The following is a 23,989-nucleotide window of genomic DNA, read 5'->3' on the forward strand; positions in this document are numbered from 1 at the left end:
CACATAAACATATGGAAGAGGAGTCGGACGACGCAATTGGGTGGTGAAACATGTGCGTAAATGATCTTGGAATCAGTTAGAAAACCATACTTTTGTTATTCGAACTCATGAGTGAAACGGACCAGAGGATTAAGCCTATAACAGTTTTCAAAACTTTATATAGAGATTGTCGAAGAACATTCTTAATTCTACGGAAGCCTTGGACATTAGAAACTCCAAGACAGCTTCGTGTGAACAAAAGTAACTTGTTCTGACCTCAAACTTGATCTAGTAAACTTTAGTGTATAGAGTGTTGTGACAAACTCTTATTCCTTTCATTGTATATCATCGCAATCTCTCTTGTAACTTCAATTTTAAATTTACAATTATATAACTTTAATCAGCTTCTATATATAAGTGCCTTAACATATTATACGTGTGACCTGATTATTTAAAATGTATTGAGTAAACAAACCACATTTTATGCAGGACTAAATTTTGTGTGATATTTTCTATATTGAATATTTGTAGCAGTACTATGACGAAAAATATTAAGCTTCACATGCTGTCACTGGCAATCTCACATCTAATTATTACGAACATTTGAGTGTTTTCTCTCCTAGGTCATCTTAGAATGTCATACTTCTGGTTTATCTTCCCTTTATGTACTTCAGAAACGCTTGACAACTTAAATTTGTGTACTCATGTGTTAGTCTAACCGTAATTGTAACAATTCTTGACATAAGAACATCAAAACCTAGGCTAATGGTTAAATGAAATGACTATTTGTGCTCTAGCACATAAATTCATCTATTTCCTGCTTTAAACCCTTACTTCATGTACGTTACTTTTACACTCCTATTCAGATCTTCGGACTGATTTTAGTTAGGCCTTTAAACCCTAAATTTGTTTCCTGATTATACTGTGGAGATATGACTGACAAGCTTATTTTGTAAATAGTTTTTAATATTATTTGTTTCGATAATGCAATGAGAAGACGTAGTTTATCAGAATTATGTGATATATTTGCGCAATACATTTCGAACAATCTGATCACACATATACTTGTTAAGAACATTTATATATGAAAATTAAAAGGTCAACTAGACAGGTTAAGGGTAAGTCATAACAAAGGAAAATATTAAAGTACACAAAAACAAATGTGATTACCACTCTGGATAGTAAATCAGTACTACCAGGGTAGGTTAAGTGTAAGCAAAAATTATTTTTGAACACATAAAGGGGGTTTCAATTTTCGTATAGCCAAGGCTTCAATAAACCTTAGTATACGTCCTTGAAGGCTTTTGTACAACACAACAAATGCTGATTTGATATCAACCTTATGACCCGTCTCAATCAAATGTTTCGCAATGGATGATGATGTCTGTCTATCCTGTGATCATATTTCACCATTGGAATTCATCTGATTCTGCAACCATTTTGGTATATGTTCACCCACCCTTAATAATGGTAAACATTTATTGCACGGCCATTTTTGTATTTTTTTTCGAGTGAAATTTTTTTTCATCCCCATCTTCCAATAATTTTCATTCTGTTTCGTCCAATCAAATAACTAGTTTTGAGTTCGTTATAATTGGTCGTTTATTTCTTCAAATCGATATAAAATATGAGGACTTGACGACAGAGCACATTTTCTTACAATTATTATGGACGGTAGTAACATGCAGAGCACGAGTTCCGTCAGTTATTACTATCATCAACTATTAAAACCAGTTATGTTTTTTCCAAAATTCTCTTTTAATGATCTAATCCACGAAATTTTTATAAATCTCCATTGATTATATTGCTTAGTCACTAAGGCTTAATTCGAATTCATCAATGTTGGTTCAGTTGACCTTTCCTATAGAAATGATGTCGTTGTACTAGTGAACTGGTAGTACTACATTCGCCTATAGTAACTTTATGACAAAACACTGAAACATTCTGAATAAGTTTTGCATGTACTATTCTTAGACAGATGAGTGTTCATTATATGACATTTCCTATACAAAATCGTTTACTTAAACCGTATATTTGATGAAGCTTAAAAAGCGTTTACGAATACGTAGGCGCTAATCACATAATGACTATTAATCTTAAATGAATTTTGATGGTTTGATCACTTGACCTTTGCTATGGAAATAAGGCATTGAAACAAAAGAATTTAAATCAAATTGTGGGTGGCCCTGAAAAGGGCCTTTACTCGTTCTCTTAACAGTTCCGAGTTTCATGAACAAAGGCGTTGCTATTATTCCATTATAGCTCCGTACATGGGACAGTGGATTCCATGGACGTGTGTTGATGGGTCGTAGGCACAAAATAAATGAAGCATTGCTTCGCATGGACAAAAAATCAAGGTACTTCCATCAGCAGTTTCATGTGGCGGTTGCGCAAGATTGCAAATATCATAAAGTCTGTTGTCATACGCGTCTTCGTCATTTTCGTCGTCTCGTTCAGTGAACTCCTCTGAGCTAATCGAAACAATTTCTTCCTCTTCATTGCTTAACGTTGCACCCATATTGACGTTATTTTGACAGTTGGTAACTTACAAAATATGAAGGAAGGACATTGAGTGCTCACGATAGTCCTTAATGAAAAATTATAATAACACAAATCAAGTTACCTCGTTCGTCTACTCGGCTGTGAGGAACCGCTAGATGTTCTACGGCCATTTCTCTAACATACGAATTTAATATACGACTTCCGATCTCTATGTAAATGAGAATCTCTCACCACATAATGGCTGTACGTGGCTCTTTCATACGTTCTAATGGCGCTCTTCAACGCTTCAAGAGATTGGAACGCTACGAGATACAATGTGCTCAAGAATAGGTTATCGGTTTCTGTGACAACATGAGGAACGACGGAACTCGTGCTCTGCATGTTACTACCGTCCATAATAATTGTAAGAAAATGTGCTCTGTCGTCAAGTCCTCATATTTTATATCGATTTGAAGAAATAAACGACCAATTATAACGAACTCAAAACTAGTTATTTGATTGGACGAAACAGAATGAAAATTATTGGAAGATGGGGATGAAAAAAAATTTCACTCGAAAAAAAAATACAAAAATGGCCGTGCAATAAATGTTTACCATTATTAAGGGTGGGTGAACATATACCAAAATGGTTGCAGAATCAGATGAATTCCAATGGTGAAATATGATCACAGGATAGACAGACATCATCATCCATTGCGAAACATTTGATTGAGACGGGTCATAAGGTTGATATCAAATCAGCATTTGTTGTGTTGTACAAAAGCCTTCAAGGACGTATACTAAGGTTTATTGAAGCCTTGGCTATACGAAAATTGAAACCCCCTTTATGTGTTCAAAAATAATTTTTGCTTACACTTAAATGGCCGTGCAGTAAATGACCTTTTAATTTTCATATATTGTTCGAAATGTACCAAATATATCACATAATTCTGATAAACTACGTCTTCTCATTGCATTATCGAAATTTATCAAAGGGACTAATTGTTTTAAATATCATTTGTATTTATTTTGTCAATCTTTCACTGTATGTATATTTATCATTAAATGACTGTACCTGTTGTTTTAGTTTTGGAAGATGTAAAAACCTTTACGTATTTGGGCAGCATCATTGGTGAACAGGGTGGATCTGATGCAGATGTGAAGGCGCGGATCGGCAAAGCAAGAGCAGCATATTTACAACTGAGGAACATCTGGAGCTCAAAGCAACTGTCAATCAACACCAAGGTCAGGATTTTCAATACAAATGTCAAAACAGTTCTACTGTATGGGGCAGAAACCTGGAGAACTACGAAAGCCATCATCCAGAAAATACAGGTGTTTATTAACAATTGTCTACGCAAAATACTTCAGATCCATTGGCCGGACAACAACGTAATGTGGGAGAGAACAAACGCCGAGAAATGGAAATAGACATGAGAAAAATGAACAAGAATTGGATGGAACTGGAAAAGAAGGCCCAGGACAGAGTGGGTTGGAGAATGCTGGTCAGCGGCCTATGCTCCATTGGGAGTAACAGGCGTAAGTAAGTAAGTAAGTAAGTTGTTTTAGTGAATGACCTTGAATACACTTCCCGTTGTGTAGCTACATAGCGTGACGTACTGTGGCTTGTTAACAAAGAAGGTTTTCCGTCTGACCTACTACATAAAGAGATTGAATGCTCTTGGGATTACTCATCATTTACTCTTACAATTTGTCAATTCTTGCATATTGCCTATTATTCTTTACTGTTCTCCATTATTCTTTGCCGGGCTTTTGAGGAAAGAATTTGCTGTATTGCGGAGAGTTCTGAAGGCAGTTAACAAGATGTGTGGTGAATCTTTCGAGGTCATAATTAATATGGTTGTGGATAGACATTTAAAATCATGCAAACTCCTGGCAGGTGTTATTTTATTAGATACTAACCATCCCCTTCACTCTTATATTTCTCCTTGTATATCTTCTGGTAGAACGAGATGTAATTACATTAAAATCCATGCACACAAGCAAAAGTATAAAAGTTCTATAATACCTTACCTAGCAAATATACTCTGTGACGAACAGGTTGTTAGAGTCAACCTAGTCAATAACTTGCATTCTTAACATGTCCTTAATTCTAAAAGTTGTACAGTTTTTCGGTTTTTTTTATTTTTTATTTTTAAAAAAAACATTTCTCTTTTTTTGTATTCGTTACTGTTTTTTTTTGTTGCGTAACTAACTTGTTGAAATAACCTATGCTGAGAATTCTATATTGTACCAAAACTATAATATTGAATAAAGCCATTAATAATAATAATAATAATAATAATAACAATAATAATAATAATAATAATACATTGCTACACACATACCCCTCGTTCTATTTTCGTTTGTGATTGAGTTAACTGAAATCTAAATCAAATATTACCTACATTTATAGACTGTGAGTGGGGATGTACCATACCTTACATTGGATTACATTAATGGAGAGTTCAACAACGTGTACGGAAATATCGAATATTTATAATTGTGGATTTACAATCAGAACATGCAACACTTGGTGAATTTAAGTAAAGTCCATATTTTTATGTTGTATTAATAACTATTAACATTATTATTTACTCTTTATAACTTGGTTAACACTTTTTCGCGTTCATATTTGTCTGGTCCATCACAATACATATAAATCTCGTGTTTATGTTATTCTTTTCAAGTCACATTAGGTAACCTGTAAAAAGAGTGATTAACAATAAATCTATTAATATAAAACGTAGTAAAACTGGTTTCGTGAACCGACATTAAGTAATTTTTCACTATCAAACTTTGTATAATTCATTAAATACCTAGAGAATATAAAAGTTGGTGAAATTTATTTGCATGAATCTATGACGAACAAAAGACTCCATGATCTGTGTTGATTGAGATCGATTACTTGACTTTATATGACCAGTGTAACTAAGTGGTAACTGCTCGCAAATCTGAACTATTGACGAATCACTTTGTGAATGATTACTGTAAGATAGGACAATCCATTAGAACAAACTACAGAATTATGTATAAAATTAAAATTTAAAGCGGTAAAAGTTGTTGTGTTTTATGGCTCATTCATAAATTTATAAAATCACGGTCTGATTATCAGGACCACTCACTGTATGCCTTGTAGAGGGAGATAAATTATCGTTTCCAAAATGATCACTGGATATCGAAACGAAACTAGGTGAACTACTAAACCTCGTGATGATTGATTCAACTAAACAGTTAAACGTGTAAGCTGTTAATTCAGAGACTAAAAGGGTTTCATTTGTAAAATTCTGTTTTCATCCATGTAGCTAGAATACCTATAATGCTATTTGAATAGGTTTCCATGTACAGTGAGCGAAAATGTATTAAGCTAGAAAAGAACTTCAATTAGGGAACATACCTATAGGCTTACTTTACCATCGTGTAGCACAGACTGAAGAACCCTCGTTTTTGTGTATGCTAGCACCACCAACAATAATAACAATGTATTCAACTATTCAACTTATCCCTACCCCAAAAATAGGTTAAAGAAGTGTATTTTCTTAGAAACTTTTATTAGAACTCAGAAAAATAAAAAGAAGGTCAAAAGAGTAGTTCCGCACACGCATAAAAAATTTAAGATATCATGATGATCATTTACTACAGCCTCGGTAAATATATCAGAGTATGTTTAGACGTTAATGAGATTTTAAAACGTTAATCATTGTCTGATAACCAAATTATCATATAAGTAATAATAGATGATGATTAAAGCCAAGTTGGTAAAAGTAAATGGATTGACTGCTATCAAATAGAGAATTTAAATATTTGTTGGAAAAGCCAAGTTCCTTTTGATTCTTGGCTTCCATTTAATCCAATCAAAAACTAAGAGCAATTTGACTCTAAAAATATAACATGAAAGCAATTAATTCAGTCTATGAAAAATGACTAATTAATATATTGTATCAAGTGTTCCTACTTAAATGACCAATCATATTTAGTGTAATGCAATGTGATGTTCATAGTACCTAGTCATAATCGCTTATTAATATTGTCCCATCTCTCAAGGATGTAGTTACTATCATATTCGTCAGGTCACTTCGCTTAACTTTATGTTTAACATGGGAAATAATTAAGTTGATATGTTATACTACGAATAATTACATTGAGTTAAATATTTCATTCGTATATTGCTTAGATAACTCCACTGGTAGCTCTTCTCATGCTACTGACGGTCCCAAGCTCAAATAAAGAAGGAGGTTTTGCCATAGGATCAGCAACCTAATACCGTAGAAAACAACCTTGTTATAAAAACGCTTACCAGAAAAGAGAATTCATTTTAGCCATTTACTCCCTGACATGGAGGTTGAAGGATCTTCATTCAGAGGAATCATGAAGCCTCATGGTTAAAGCCGATGTACTTAGAAAGTCACAAGGCCAATGACCCTTCTAAAAACCAGAGCAATAATTAATATAGGTACATGTGATGTCCGGATAATGTATGAGGCCCAAAGGACCAGTCAAATAGCTGTGGAGATTAGGAGATACAACTTGGTGGTTCTCAGAATCAGCGAACCCATTGAACCCAAACTGGACAGAAAACGTGAGATTCAGGAGAGATGCTATTTTACTCTGGTCATAAAGAAGACAATGCTCCACACACTCAAGGAGTTGTTCTGATGCTATCCAAAGAAGCACGTGAAACAACTATAGGATTGGAATTTCATGGACCCAGAAACATCAAAGAATCCTTCATAACAAAGAAGGAGGGAATCACAATGAACATGTTATGCCCCGATAAGAATAATGAGTGGTAATTTTCGGGATCCATTTGTGGACAAATACTATACGTATATTTTACCGTATAATTGTTAATTAACTAAACTATTCTTATCAATTAAAGGTTTAAATATTTCAATGGTAGTCGATTGACTAACTCATCGATTAAATGTTTAGAAAAACTTCCATAGAAATATCGATTATATACATATAATTGATATATATATATATATGTTTGAATTATGTTTTGTGTGACAACTCGTTTCTGGCTGTTTTGCAGAATATACTTTCCATTCTAAGCTTGGACTTCTCCCTCAAGTTAGCGGGGCTGGGACGCATCAATAGTTAGTTTGCTGGTCTTTGGTCACTGAGTCTTTCTTCTCGTTCGCAGATTAAGTGAACTCGGATAGCTTCAAACCTAGCAGAACATCATCCAGTGTTATGCACCCACGAATGATAGCAATGATGACGATAAATATCAGTTTTATAAGAGGCTGCAATCGATCATAGCTAAGTGCTCAGGAAAGATTTAAACAGAATGGACAACACCAAATATGGGGATATCATGAGACGACCTAAACTGTCTGAGAAGAAGGAATCAGAATGATGACAGATTTGCAAATTATTGGCACAATATTCCCCACAAATGCATAGACAAAGTTACATTGGTCTCACTAAATCACACTACAAAAAGTCAGGTCAATCATATTTACATCACTAAAAAATTCAGAGGGTCAATGGATTGTGTGAGAACCAGTAGAAAAGCCGACATCAACATCAGGTTTTGGTCAAGATGAAACTGAAGCTAAAGAAACAATAGACAACTGGATAATCAGCTTTACAAAGGTTCAATACAGCCTTCCTTCGAGATACTGACAAACTCAACGAATTCAAGATAACTCTCAACATTAGGTTCCAAGCCTTACAGGATCTACTCAAAGAAAAAGAAATCACCATGGAGGACATTTGAAAAGGGAACAAAGAAGCAATAACTTGAACGTGTCAGGTCTTGTGCCGCAAGAAGCATCATCATAAGGAATGGATCTCGTGACTCGTCACTATACATCAACTCCCTTGGAAATGAGGAGGCGTTTGACGGTGTGGATAGAAGCACCTTATGGGACCTTCTTCAACATGATGATTTAATTGAGAAAATCGTCAACATCATCTGAAATTCATATGACAGACTACAGTGCAAAGTGCTGCATGAAGGACAGCTGACAGACGCATTCCAAATGAAGACCGGAGTCAGACAAGGCTGCTTACTCTCCCACGTTTTCCTTCTTCTGGTGGTTGAATGGGTTATGAAGACCTCCACATCTGAAGGACAACATGGAATATAACGGACAGCTTAGATGGAACTAGACGATTTGGACTTTACAGATGATCTGGCTCTTCTATCTCATACACATGTACAAATGCAGGTCAAGACAACCAGTGTGGTAGAAGCGTCTGCATCAATAGGTCTCAACACACACAAGTAATAAACTAAGATCCCCAAATATAACACGATAAGCACCAACACAATCACACTTGATAGAGAAGCTCTGGAAGGGGTGGAACCTTTCACGTGTTCGGGCAGCATCATTAATAAACAAGGAGGATCTGGTACAGATGTGAAAGCACGGGTTGGCAAAACAAGGACAGCATTCTCTCGATTTGAGAACATATGAAACTCAAAACAACAGTCAAGCAACATCAAAGTCAGAATCTTCAATACGAACCCCCAATCAGTTCTATTGTACGAAGCTGAAATCTCGAGAACTACTACAACCATCGTCAAAAAGATACAAGTATTTATAAACAGTTGTCTACGTAAGATACTCAATGTCCATTGACCGGATACTATTAGCAATAGCATACTGTGGGAGAGAACAAACCGGGTTCCATCTGAAGAGGAAATTAGGAAAAGACGCTGGAAGTAAATAGAGCATACATTACGGAAATCACCAAACTGCATCACGAAGCAAGCGCTAACTTGGAGTCCTGAAGGGAAACGAAAGTGAGGAAGACCAAAGAACACACTGCGTCGAGAATTGGAAGCAGACATCGAAAGGATGAATAGCAGCTGGAAGGGATTGTGCCTAGGACAGAGTTCGATGGAGAATCCTGGTGGGAAGCCTACGCTTCTCTACAATGGGTAAGTAAGTAATACATATACTGTAAACTTGTAGTGTGCATTCACTGCTACGAATGCTCCAAATGTTTTAGACAGATCCGACTGACAGTATGGTACAAATCAAAAGCATTTATATATGTATATGCTGTGTTTAAAGAGATTATGATTTCACATAACAAAGAAGTGTAAGTAAGTTATTGTCGCTGCAATGTCACCACCTTTGAATTCATGTTTAGCAAAAATGGACTTTTGTTTACTGCTTTTTCTTTAAGCATCTTATTTTTACTTGTCTTTTATTCGTCAGTGAAGTGCAATGGTTGCCTATTATTCCCCAGACATTTTAACATCCATCATCTCTACTTCTAGTGTACAGGTAGTACATATTCTTTCCAATCTGTGAATAAGCGTTTTCAAAAGTGTATTTGTAAGTAAACGAACAAACGTTTTATTATACTCAGGTTAATTTTGTCCCATGTATCGTTTCGATAAGCTGGACGTTGGATTGTGTCTTTTTCCTATATCGATAATCTCGAACTCTTCATACTTTTCCTGCCCCATGATGAAGCCGATATTTTTATGAGCGTTAATAGACAGGTTTGACGGTTGTTTCCTTTGTCGTTGGTCATTGCATAAAATAGAAACATAGTGGATATATCTCACATGATTCGTTGTTTCATCAATATCTCCTCTAGGCTTGGCCCTTTCAAGGTCGACAGTGAAGGTATCTGTTATGTAAGTACCAAGTGAGCTTCTCATTCCTACGTCATAATATATAATATTGTCAAATTGATACTGAACATCTTTTGTAATAAGTTGTTGGAGTCCTAGTGCTGGTAAAGGCAGGTAAAGGCTCACACATTATGTTCATTATTTCACGAAGTAGTGTTCTGATGAACAAAGATGCTATATCAACAGAAAAAAATGACCTACCAGTAGTGTTTATGCGATTGAGATAGTCAGCAGATCGGAAAGTGTCCTTCAAGGTATAAGTCTTTAATCGCTTACGAACTAAATCCAGCTTATCCGCTAGCCAGCGTGTAACTTTGTTTCAAGGTTAACCGGTCATTTACAAATACTGTTAAGCGATGTATCACGGTTATACATCTTTGGTAGGCATGACATATGCGACAAATGATATCACCTGGAACTTAGTTAACTGTAAATGAAGCAATAATTTTTAGAAGGTCCCAGAATGTGTTCGTTGTGCTCTTTCGTGAGTCATTTGAGTGTTTGTTGCTTTCATTAACCCTGAATCGTGGATTGGTGTTGGGAGAGGACTTCATTCTAGCACCGTACTCAGTCAGTCAGTCAGTAACAACGTAGAACTTCGTACGTACGTACATCAGTTAAAGTTGCCACACCACATTACCACACAGATACAATTGTTGATACAAATCCCATAGTGGTAGAGGTAGTAAGAGTATAACCAGTAATCGGAAAGATTAGAGTCTGAAGATGTTATTCAAGGAGTATAATCTAGTGAAATAAATTTGGGAAGAGGAAAAAAGGGACATGAAGAATTCAGATTAGAATTTGCGAGAACACAAAAGGTAGATGCACCTGTGCCATTGCAAACGATTTTGAGCCATGTCATTCAGGATCTCTAACCATCGGTTGCTATCATCTCGCTGATACTAACCAGGTAGTCTACACCTACCAACGTGGATCAGTCCACTTGTCAGTGACTTCATGGACTTGTGCCATGTTTTGGTCTGGCCGCCCCTAGCTTCCTTCCAACCTACTCCTATACCATTGAACATAGCACGTCGAGGTAGTCGGTCGTTGGGCATACGTAACACGTGTCCCAGCCATCTCAACTGATGAAGCTTCACTACTTCATCAATTGATTTGCAATCCTTACCTAGTACCCGTTTCCTAACAACTGCATTACTTACACGATGGTCCCAGGATATACGAGCACTGTTTCGAAGACACCTATGATCGAATACTAGTAACCTACGAATATCCTCTACTCTTACCGGCCATGCTTCACTTCCATAAAGTAGGACGGAACAAACTGCTGCGCAGTAAACACGTCCTTCGGTTGGTAGACGGATATCTCGCCTACGCCATAAATGACGCAAGTTGGCAAAAGCTAGTCGAGCCTTCTGTATCCGTGCTGAGATTTCGTCACACACCAGACCACAAGGGCTGATGAGACTTCCAAGATAAGTGAAGCGGTCGACACACTCAACTAATTCACTCCCTATCACTAGTTCGGGTGTTAATGCAACCCAATCCTGAAGCAATATTTTGCATTTCGAGGGACAGAATCGCATCCCGAACGTGCTTGCATTGTTGCTTAGAGTGGTCAGAAGACTCTGCATTTTGTCAGCGTCTTCACCAAATAGAACTATGTCATCAGCATATTCTAAGTCAACAAGTGAACCTCCCGGTACAAGTTCAACCCCTGGAAATTTAGATGAGGAGAGTGTTATCTCTAAAAGTACGTCGACAACAAAGTTAAAGGAGAATGTAGAGCGTGGACAGTCCTGACAAACACCATTTGAGGTAATCAATTCTGATGACAGTTCGTCATAAGCTCTCACTCGACCAGTTATGTTCGTGTAGAGAGACTTTACAAGGTTAATGTACTTCTTTGGTACTCCTTTCAGTGACAAACACTGCCACAGAACTTCACGATCAACAGAGTGGAATGCCGTCTTAAGGTCGATACATAATACTATTGTGGGGCATCTGAATGTGTGTCTATGTTCTAGAACCTGACGTAGTGTGAATATCTGGTCTATACAACCACGTCCAGGTCGAAAACCGGCCTGGTTTTCTCTAATCTGCTCTTCACGAGCTTTGATTAGGCGTCGAAGTATTATTGAAGCTAATATTTTAGACACTATATTAGTTAAGCTGATTTCTCTGTGATTGTCACAAGAGGACTTTTGTCCTTTCTTATAGACTGGCACAATCAGTGATTGAGACCAGTCAGATGGGATTACGTCCAGTTCCCAAATTCTACCTAAGACCTCGGTTAATCTCATTGCTAATACTGGACCACCATCCTTAAAAATCTCAGGAGTAAACCTGTCAGGGCCTGCTGCTCTCCCTCGTTTCAGATTTCCTATGGCTTTTTCAACTTCGTAAAGTGACGGAGGACCTACATTAACTTGCCATTCAGGTTGACTAGAGATCGTGGGAAACCGAAGTGTGGCTGAAGGCCAGTTGAACTGATCCCTAAAGTGTTCTGCCCATCTATCCAATCTCCTGGATTGAGAATGAATAATATGTCCATCTTTCTCTGAGATTGTTTTGCTAACGGTCGGGTTCCTAATTCCGGTTTCCTTAACGAGTCTGAACAATTGTCTGCTATTACCTACTGCCGCTGCCTTTTCTATCTCTCTTGCTTTCGCTACTCACCACTGTTCACGGCCATTGCGTAGACTTCTTGCCAGCTTGCGCTTAAGCTGACTCCGCTCTTCATTATGTTCAGAGCCAGGTGGAATGAGTTTCCGAGCGTCTATCAGTGCGGTAGATGCTGTTGAGATCCAATGTTGCTCCCTAGTTTTGTGGTTTACTGTACTAGCAGATATCACTGTTGTTTCCACAGCTTTTCGGATATTATTCCATGCTTCCTCGGGGTGGGCATCACAACATGGCTGCCCAACTGTTTTCCTAGTTGTTCCTGAAACATACTGTTAGCTTGACTATCATTAAACAGGACCCTAAGAGGTTTCCTTGCAGCGTCTTTCCTACGTCCAGTAAGACGCAAGCAAATACGCGCTCGCACTAGAGCATGATCTGAATCTAAGCATGTGCTCCAGAATGAGCGACAGTCTTCTATCGAACCCCTCCATCGGTGGCTGATAGCTATGTGATCTATTTGGATCCAACGTTGGGAAGAATTAGGGGTCGCCATGTTAAAAGATGTTTTTCCTTATGCTTAAAGTTAGTATTTGCAAGGAACTTGCGGTTATCTGAGCATAGCTGCAACAGACGGTCACAACTATCTATTGTTTGAGCCACGACGCTATAAGATCCACCCAGGTGTCTTTCACTATCGCTTAGTGTACCTACTTGAGCATTAAAGTCACCAGCCACTATTACTACATCAGAGCGCCTAGGTTTTCGGAGAAGGTCGGAGAGCTTTCTGTAAAACTCATCTTTTACATCATCTGCGCTGCAGTCAGTGGGAGAATTGACAGAGACGACGAAGAGGCAACGACGAGTGTCCCTATCTTTCCGAGTTCTCACTGTTCCTTTTAGTCGGACAGCGTACAAACGACTGTCTACTGGGATCCAGTCTAAGAGAGCTAGTTCTGCCCTAGGACTCAATGCTATACCTACACCGGCGAGGCCACGAGAAGCAGCATCAGGGCTTCCAGATACACGAAGCGTAAATCGATTTGGTTCTTTGTTTTGGCATGGTGAGGTCAAATGAATGACGCTACTTGGATCCTGTATGCGCGTTTCGGAGACGCAGCACACATCGATGGCGCGAGATTCTAAAGTTTTAGCTAAGGAAGCCTGCTGTCCTATTTGGCAAAGTGTTCGTACGGTAAAAGCTCCTACGTGTAGTTTAGAGCGTGGTTTCAGGAGACCAGGAATGGCGTTCCACGTACTCGAATCGTTTGCCCTAGCGGTGCGATGTGATAAAGAGAAGTGGGGAGGGCTAGTCGGGGAGATAAGAGAGGTATTAGAAGGTGTAGGAAGGATTTGAATATGACCAACGTGGTCTCGTGTGCTGTTACGGGTATGAGGGCTGATATCACCTCCAGGCTGCCCACACCGTGGAAGGGTATTTCTTGAGGAACCTGAAAAGGAAATTGGATTAGTGTTGACCTTAACGACCTGGGAGCGTGACCGCAGAGCCCAAGGGACATCTGCTTGAGGCCGGTCGCGCACGGCCTTTTTGTGGAAGGTTTTTGACGTGTTAGCTCCGTTCTTCAAAGGGCCTTACCGCCGGAGACGGAAATCCATGAGGTAAGGTGAGGTGTGACATTTTTAGGGTCGACCTTTTCCAACCCCACCCCTCCTTGTGGGAAGGCAGCATCGCTGCAGATGCTGGTTGTCCGAGGGAAACACCTTACTGCTGTCACATTTCTCTACAGTCAGCAGTACGACTTCGCCCTCAGACCTTGAGTTGCTGCTTTTAGTCTTACCGTTCTCCAATCGACCTGCCTGGTATGGTAGAACCTGCAGGAACATATGTTCCAGCCAATATAGCTCGGTTGGGTCATCATGATAGGCAAGCCCGACCACCGTGTCAAGTTAGCAGCTTCGATCGGGCTAGCACCGTACGAGGACGTGTTCATTGGTACAGCACCTAAGAATTGATCTGGTCGTAATATTATTATTTCATCCTTTATCTTCATTTATTCTAAGGACAGAATTCGCAACTTTGTTGTGGGTGATATGTGTTGATAAGTCTGTGCGGACGATATTTAAATGTGAGGAACAGTCAGATATGCGGATGACATATACATGCTGCATAAAGACTTAGCAACAATGTAAGAATGAATTCACAAGAAGTGTTTGATATTCAATCTTCGAGAACGTCAAACGATACTATTTCGAGCTTCAGAGGAGTGCCAGCCCGACAACCTTGCCTGAAGCCACCGCCTCTCCAGAAACTCAACAGATAGCCGTTCGAATCTGAGTCCTAGAATTGACTTCATGGCTCACCTCTGGATACATCTCAGTGTACTCTTATCCTTCATGAGTGAGGAAGGAAACACTGTATTTCCGTACTCTAAATGGGGTTGAATAAAAGTGTTGAAAGTCATTTGGAAAGTTCCACGGCTGAACTGACCGAAAACGGTCTTCAACCTTACTAGTGCAAGGTTTGCTCGGAAGGCATTTTTTCACAGCGTAGGGCTTCGGATAATAGGTTATCGACATCCCTACATCTTCATCAACTCAGGATACATCTTAAGAGGAATTGTTTACAACACTTCGAAGCGTCGAAAGTGAGTCCGTTTTTTATACACTCAACTATAAAGTCGAGTCAGATCCTCTTGTAGTACTAGCTTAAAATCTTGGTTTCGTACGTCTCTCGAAAGTTTAACATCGTCAGCAAAAACCGATAAATCAGACAACACTTGCTGCGGTAGGCTATTTATATAGGTGAGGAAAAGGAAAACATTCTAATAGGGAAATCTGAGGGACCCCACTGGGACATTTTGTAGCTTGAAAAAAAGCACAACTCTTAAAAGCTGACTATTCAAAAATCAGGCGAGCCAATCAATTCGTGGTGATTTGATGCCTAATTGTTCGAACCTATTTATAAGATATACATGATTGACTGTATCCAAAGCATTTGAGAAGTCAAAGTATCTGTCACCAACCTTTCCCTCTCTATCAAGGATGGTTGTCCATATGTCCACTGCAGTCATCAGGTCGGTTATATACGAGTAACCGTCCCTGAAACCATGTCGTTGTGGTGAAAAGAAGTTTATAGACAACGAGTATTCACGTAGACCATCGTATATCAAGGGCTACATAACTTTTGAGGGTATTGAGAAACGTGCTACCAGCCTGTAGCTTGAAAGTCCACTGAATAAACCCTCAATGTATGTATTCAGCGAAGTTGACTTTGGGGGATTGGACTCTCGTTGAATCAGGATATGAATACATCTGAGACGGATAGAGCTGGATAATCTCTCCAGCATACGATTGTGAAACTCAGTTTCATCAGTGAGCCTCATGTAGATGACTCCAACTAGACATCTCGAGGTGTTATACAATCTCACTGAGGACCATACAAGTTCATCGACATTTATCGACCCTTAGGTGTACACTTGATATACGATAAAATAGCCAGTTCCAACTTGCTTTTGTGCCTGGTAGTTGCACCATGTGGCCTGTCCGGATGAATGTGGATTTAAGTTAGTAACCGGCGTCTGTTGGCACAAAATGCTTCGAGAGTGGCAGCCGCCATATGCAAAGTTATCTTCATTATTCAGGGTCTAGAATCCCCGTTTCATCACCTGTTGAGCCAGTTTATTCATGAGCTTCAAGGTCTGCAATGTTAATTTATACCCTAGAATATCACAGTCCATGCTTTCTGGGACACCTTGGACAGTGATATTTTTTATCAATACTAATGTTATCGAAGACTTGTAGTGGTAGTGGCCCTAATCACACAATTTTCAAATTCGAACATGAGATAACTGTGAAAATGTATATTCGACAGTTAACACAGAGAAGTCAACAATGGAGAAGGCAGGAATATTCATTCGATGTTCAGTCTGATGGCATGGCTTAGCCTTGCAGGTGTGGTCGTTTTTGTGTAGCTTATCTCTTTTATTCATGATAAATATATTGTTCTATTTCCAGCCTAAATGTGTTCTACAGAAGTAGGTCAAGTCATATTGATGATTCTTACGATAGAATGAGTCAGTGTAGATAATGATATGACTTCCACATAAGATCTTAGGATAAGGTAGTCACATCATGACGAATTCGCAATTTTAGGACTAGATTTACTATTATAATAGTACTAATAGCTGATCAGATCATAATTCTACAGACTCTAATTCGCATCACTGCGCGTCATTGTTTGTTCATCCGCATCAGGACTGTCTTCTACAGGACGCTGAGAATTTTTTGTAGACCAGTCAAGACCAGTCAAAATTAATAGCTCTTCAAGTCCTCGATATTTTATGCTGACCATATTAGTTTTCATGGACTCACCTAGCTGGAGGTGCTCGGTCAAGTATATGCACTAGATCACGGATGGGGACACCGTGCTTAATTTCCACAACCGCTAGCCAGCTTAGATCAGTTACTTCTCTATAAATCGGTATTCTATCAAATATATCTTCGAACCCCTTCGCTTCTGACTTCCGATTTCATTGGGTCGGCACGTTTTTATTGTAAAAAGTGTTACTGATTAAGATGTCAAACTCGAATACATGTGGCATCTTTAAACCTTTGAATTTGTGACACTACATACCGCAGGTAACAGCGAAACGACATCCAGATAGATTACACGTGTTTTCGGTGACAATGTTGAAATATAATTTGTTACACAAATTCTAGCAAAGGTGAAAGAAAACAATATACTCAATGTTTCACAGTCTGCGCAAATTTCTTATTTATTCTTACTGAATATTACCCACTTTTCTACATTCTAAACACTAAGTTGTATTCCGTTGTGTTGAGAAAAGCCAATATCACATCCATTAATTTGACAGCTCATTGTTCTAACACCTCCATGTCCTTCGAACAAACGCACTGAATGAATATCAAGCCCCGAATAACTTCAAAAAATTCTAGTAACATTAAAACGAGGTGGCTAGATCACCCACAGTGTACAATATCAAACAATCGTAACTGTACTATGATATCAGGGAGCGAGCTCAAAAGAATCAGTCTGTTTATCCAAGTTCGTCACGGAGGAATTGGATATTGAATGGCGGAAATATAGTATGTAGATCTTCAGCGCTTGGCTGAGGTTTGGCCTGAGTTTTGTGTGTGGTTGTGTTTATCATGCTTAGTGATTTAATGATGATAGCAACTTTGTTACTTCACACAATTCAACCTGCATATTTTCGCAAGCATCCTTTTTAATCTGTCGTTATTCTCTACGCAATGAACTTTCCACAAATGTGTATATTATAATATACATACTATATAATTATATAGTATACTATAGTAGAACCATAGTTCTTTTTATCAAATGAGGATTAAAACCATCCCATTACAGTTAAATGGCTCATGTCATTGACTGTATTAGTTTATGGTAATATAGTAATAACGTTATTATAATATTACTGGTTAACCACTCAAGTCATTTTAACTGCTAAGCGTCTGGAGTCGGTAAGTCTGTCTGCTTCAAATATTAACAGTACCTCCACATAAATCCAATACCAAACTGGTTTCTGTGGATTAGCCGTCCGTGACGTTCAGTCAAGCGTTTTATGAATATTAGGCCGTATAGATGTCAATAAATTATCCACCTTTCGTCAGGTTCTGGAACATACATACTGACATATTTACTGACTCTAGACTGTGCATGCACTTCTTGACCCTTATGTGGAATTTCAAGCCCTTGACTGGACTAATTTTTTCAAATCCATAGACATTTTTAACGGGCTTTCTGTCTCTATTCCGTTGGCTAAGTTAATCATTGCTCGAATAGGTTAACCCAGTTTGCAGATTTTCATTTGTTGGGCTCTGTATTGAAATACATTCAGGACAACGTTGGTAATTAGTCGATGTTCATACCTCCATGAGTCGCTCTTTTCTGATCGATTACGAGGCAAAAAGTCATCTGATCTCGTTCACTGTACATATAAGGTACACACTAGCATGGATACACTAGGCTTTTTTGGAAATTTATCCCACTGTTTGCGTTTACCAAATAAAGAGTGAATCTGCTGTAAGATCATCCATTTTGCATTAATCTGCAGCTGTTAGATGGCTCGTGGAAATAAATGACGGGTAAACTGCAGTTATTTGATCATAGACCTGTTAACAATGTAGCTCGGATATGACCGAACTGTCAACTGAGTAGTGCCGTGCTTAGGTGTAAAGTATTAAATTAGAAAGTCGAATTGGTTAGTAAACTTCGAGCCTTCACCGGTTACGTATATCCAACCACCACTATCTAGAAAAGAAATGTCTGAAGTAGGTTGGGAAAAATTAGTGAATAAGTAAACTGAGATATAACAACGATTAACTTAATGCCAGTATAAATCATTTGGGTAGCCATGGACTTCCAGTTCTAGGCCCACCCAGTACTCAATAAATGATTAGAAACTTTAAGTGACGTGGTTCTAAATCGGTCACAATGACGTAGTGTTATTTAGTCTCCATCTCTATCTAAATATTGAGTTCACTTCCATTCCTGAATCTCCATTCCCCGATTTCATTTTTCCTCGTTCTGTATTTCGCATGTTAAGATCGCCATTATAGTGGATATTGTTTCCCATCCTATCTCTCATCCTATTTATTTCCTTTCTCGCTTCGCTGGCGTGTGGCATGACATCAGATAAGTACATTCGTTCCAGATCCTACGTTAATAATGACTGACTGCATTCTGGATGTCCGTATATGGTTCAGTTACTGTCTAAAAGAAATTCTGTTTTCAATTAGAAAAAGTACTCAATGATGAACCAGACGAAGTAGTACATTCACACGCCGTAAAAGAATTTTTGCAGTTGTTATTTTCCCAACAGTTGCGTTCGCAAATGTCCACACATAATTTGTCCTTCATGATATTTAAAAATGGTGGTTTGTTTGTTCCCGTCTGCATACGACATCGATTGTGTTTGTACTGCAAATTGTTGGTGGTGTGAAATTTGATATAGTGATTCCCGCATTCCTGCATAAAGACCCGTTCTCGGCCAACAAAATAAAGCATTTGGTAGTCACTAAGACATCTCTAAAATGATTTGGTCTCCTTAATGTCCGTCGATAGGACTGGAATTTAATTATTTTGACACTAGTAAGATAGCTGACTTTTTATTATTATAAGTGGTACAACTTCACTTTGGGGTCACACGTTTTATTCCCTAAATATTAGCTGATCTTTCCCCATTAAATGATTAGATAACTTGCATAACTGATTACAAAATGTTCCGCTTCTTTATATTATGGTTTCTTTGTGGTAGGTTCAGAACTCATACTAAAGGCTTAAATCTCAAATTAATAATCTAGATTTATCTTCTGTAACATCATTCCTTCAGTTATTTTGCATCCATGAATACTTATGTCTTTGTCTATCATGCTTTTAATTGGAATACTGAAAGATGACTGAGGGTTTGTTTAAAGCCCTGAGTCTGATTCCAGATTTCTTTGAGACTGTATATTAAATGGTCGTAACTGCTTTCAAACCTCGCAGATGTCACAAAACTCAACTTTTAACTAAAGTTAAGGTTTTTAATATCCCATTGTTAATGTTCAGGATTGAAATTTGTGTTTTTGTAGGCACTCATGAATCCGAATAGGACGAAACATATGTTCTGCAATCCGCTGCTAGCCAAGATCCAAGAATACCAAGTTGCAAGTTCGAGCATTTAGGTTTATTTTGGTCTGGGCAACCGAAGGATATCACTAGCCAGCACTCATAAAGCATACTTCAGGTTCAAGTAAACAAACGTGTACTTAGCGGCTGTATTAAAAAATGGTATTGATCTAACTTCTGATCACTTTTACGCAAACTGCCACTCTTATCTTAATAGCTTGGGGGTACATTAAAGATACCCACCATCAATCTGCGGAGGATGAATAGGTCTTTAATTGGCATAAATCCCCTATCAAACACTTTATGCATTATTAAACTACTAACCTGATAATTGAGCGAGGTTTTCGTTGACAAAATAAATAATTTATTCATGAAGTCATATATTATCTGGAAATCTAGAATTTATAGATGTAAGTGCAGTGGGCGAAATCAAGTTGGCAGTAGCAAGACAAAACAAGGTTGGAAGTGATACTTCCGAGCTCTGAAAAAGTAGGATAGTGATCAAGACACGACTCTGTTTGAAACCCACCTATTTACACAATCTACTAGTATCACGTACTCCCACACAACGAATGTTCATACTCATGTACACGAACATGTCCTTTGTTACCGAATTGTATTAAATTAAAAACTCACTATTATGGACTCCTACCAAGTCAAAATAGTTATAGCGATTGTATATCGAAACCGTGTCGTGAATCACACCAAACTTGTGTTCTCAGTTATACAATATGTGGATGTTATCAGGGTTATAGATAAGTTGTATCACAGTTACACAACGCGAGAGGGAATCAATGGAGTAAAACAACCTTTTCCAAGATGTATTAACTGTGTATTACTCTGGCCTCAAGGATTTCTGCACCTGAAATAAGGATATAATTCATGCACTTATCTACGTTCATCTAAAAGGTGATGTTTCATGCATCGTTAAAAAAAGTGTAGAAGGGAATGAATTTCACAAATTATCCTGATATGATCTGACCTCGTTTCATTTTATAATGAAAGTTGTGGGTTGTTAGCAACCTGTGGAAATTTTAGTAGAAATATTAGTTTATTGACGCTGTTAATATCAACCGCTTTAGGTAACGTCGTTTTGATGGGCTCTGAGAACATCGGGTAGACAAATTACCTTCATCACAGCTGCATCATTCCTGTTGTCATTTAAATAATAGAGAGAGAACGTGAAATCAACCTACTAGGGCATTTTCGAAATAATAGCTGTCAATTTTAGTTTGGGGTTATAGTATATCAGTCTTTTTACTTATCTTGTTATACCCAATATATTCCACGTACGTTTTTTCAATTTTATTTTTACAGAATTTTAAACTATTGTTCATTACATGCCGGTACATGGGTGAAACTAAAGACCAGTCATATTTTTTAAAAGATCTGAAACCCAACATGAAACGTGTATCATGTGTTTTTATAGTTTTGGAGCTGGGTTTGTTGCTTGTTTAAACTACAATTCATACTATGTCGCAAGGTCCTATCACGCGTACAAAAGATGGCAATGAAGTTCGGACCGCGAAGGTCGCTGATCGCACAGGAACGATTAACATATCTGTTTGGAATGAGAATAGTTCATTAATTGCTCCATGTGATGTTTTACAGCTAGTTCAGGGTAACACTACTGTAAGGGGTGGCTGTTTAAATTTGAATGTCGGTCGTTATGGTCAGCTTATGAAAATTGGAGAGTAATTTTATGTAATTGTTATTCCATGAATTCCTTTTCAGATTTTGTTTTCCTTTTGTTGAGTCACCTGATTTTAGCGCTTATAATGATGAATGGTTGGGAAAATCCGTAAGTACTAACATCTTGTTCGGTTAATCCATTTAATATACTTACAGGGCGACTCTAGTTCAACGAATAAATGTGAACCAACAAACAAACAATGAGATAACTCCAAATATATATATATGCTTTCACGATCTTGTTCTTTCATTCACTTTTGCTAGTGTGGTTGTGTGAATTGTCACTTTAGAGTTATTGATATCATAAGACTAATGATAACCGTCGCTTGACTTATCTTGGGAGTCTCATCAGCCCTTGTGGTCTGGTGTGTGACGAAATCTCAGCACGAATACAGAAGGCTCGACTAGCTTTTGCCAACTTGCGTCATTTATGGCGTAGGCGAGATATCCGTCTACCAACCGAAGGACGTGTTTACTGCGCAGCAGTTTGTTCTGTCCTACTTTATGGAAGTGAAGCATGGCCGGTAAGAGTAGAGGATATTCGTAGGTTACTAGTATTCGATCATAGGTGTCTTCGAAACAGTGCTCGTATATCCTGGGACCATCGTGTAAGTAATGCAGTTGTTAGGAAACGGGTACTAGGTAAGGATTGCAAATCAATTGATGAAGTAGTGAAGCTTCATCAGTTGAGATGGCTGGGACACGTGTTACGTATGCCCAACGACCGACTACCTCGACGTGCTATGTTCAATGGTATAGGAGTAGGTTGGAAGGAAGCTAGGGGCGGCCAGACCAAAACATGGCACAAGTCCATGAAGTCACTGACAAGTGGACTGATCCACGTTGGTAGGTGTAGACTACCTGGTTAGTATCAGCGAGATGATAGCAACCGATGGTTAGAGATCCTGAATGACATGGCTCAAAGTTGTTTGCAATGGCACAGGTGCATCTACCTTTTGTGTTCTCGCAAATTCTAATCTGAATTCTTCATGTCCCTTTTTTCTTCCCAAATTTATTTCACTGGATTATTTATTTTAACACATAGATATTGGTACAAGGAGGCACCAAATACATATGCGCCACACAAATCTCATTCGATATGTGTGAGGGCTATGATACTGCCCGGGTGCCCAAACCGAAGCAGGTGGTTTTCTTAAGGGGCCACTCCCCGAGCCTTTGACCTAATGGTCTGATCCACAAGGCAGTGGAGCATCGTAGGTAGATGCAGTCCCATGGAAGCCGGTAACCAGCAATTGGTTCATACGCCATTTGTTCCCGCAGGATACTGGAGCCCATGTGCACCATTGGTTTTGAATCCGGTTAAAGCGCCGGACATTTGCTTTTCGTCCTCTCATTTTCGTAAACAACACCCCCGCCACGGGAAGGCAGTGAGTAGGACTTCCCTGGCAGAGGCTATGTATGCGTGGCCATGTGAGAGCATTTCGAGAGGGAGAGCGGACTCTCCCCACTCTCGGCCGTACCAGGGCATTTGGGGGCTAAGTTTAGTGTCAGGAGTGGGATTCGAACCCACGCCCACAGGGTGGATTATACTCCTTGAATAACATCTTCAAACCCTAATCTTTCCGATTACTGGTTATACTTTTACTACCTCTACCACTATGAGATTTGAATCGACATCTGCATCTCTGTGCTAATGTGGTGTGGCAACTTTAACTGATGTACGTACGTACGAAGTTCTACGTTGTTACTGACTGACTGACTGAATGATAACCGTACTAAACAGGTGCTCATTTGAAGTAACCAGGTTTTAAGGCTTTCCGAGGTCAGATGTATCATTATAGAGTAAAGTTATGAAATACTTCGATGGTTATCGCTTAAGGTGTCATACTGAATCCAGTTAAATAAATGAGGTTTTCATTTCTTTTATCCGCTTACATTTGTGGTGTATGCTATTTGTGTTTGTCGACATAAGTAGTATGTAGCACCAACCCGAGTTTGAATGACTGTCAAAAGAGGGTTGAGAAGATTGCACTGAAAAAAACAGAAAGAAATTGTGAATTGGAAAAATCATGAAGGAT

At 38.5% G+C, this 23,989-nt stretch overlaps 2 protein-coding genes across 1 annotated transcript; one reads left to right on the forward strand and one right to left on the reverse strand.

Annotated features, from left to right (window-relative positions):
• The window catches only part of HERPUD1 (Homocysteine-responsive ubiquitin-like domain member 1), a 117,355-nt gene that overhangs the window by 48,284 nt on the left and 45,082 nt on the right, over positions 1-23,989 (reverse strand).
• NABP1 (SOSS complex subunit B2) lies at positions 17,594-23,339 on the forward strand. The gene is made up of 4 exons (XM_051210911.1): positions 17,594-21,699; positions 21,742-21,952; positions 21,993-22,059; positions 22,107-23,339. The coding sequence occupies exons 1-4, from the start codon at positions 21,609-21,611 to the stop codon at positions 22,152-22,154; spliced, it is 417 nt and encodes a 138-aa protein (XP_051070935.1). The 5' UTR covers positions 17,594-21,608; the 3' UTR covers positions 22,155-23,339.

Source organism: Schistosoma haematobium, chromosome ZW (assembly GCF_000699445.3).
Source record: "Schistosoma haematobium chromosome ZW, whole genome shotgun sequence".
NCBI lineage: Eukaryota > Metazoa > Platyhelminthes > Trematoda > Strigeidida > Schistosomatidae > Schistosoma > Schistosoma haematobium.

Coding starts and splice junctions, on each gene's coding strand:
- NABP1 (XM_051210911.1), top strand. CDS start 21,609: ATGGGTGAAACTAAAGACCAGTCATATTTTTTAAAAGATCTGAAACCC. Junction 21,953..21,992: donor CAGCTTATGAAAATTGGAGA/GTAATTTTATGT, acceptor ATTCCTTTTCAG/ATTTTGTTTTCCTTTTGTTG. Junction 22,060..22,106: donor ATGAATGGTTGGGAAAATCC/GTAAGTACTAAC, acceptor ATATACTTACAG/GGCGACTCTAGTTCAACGAA.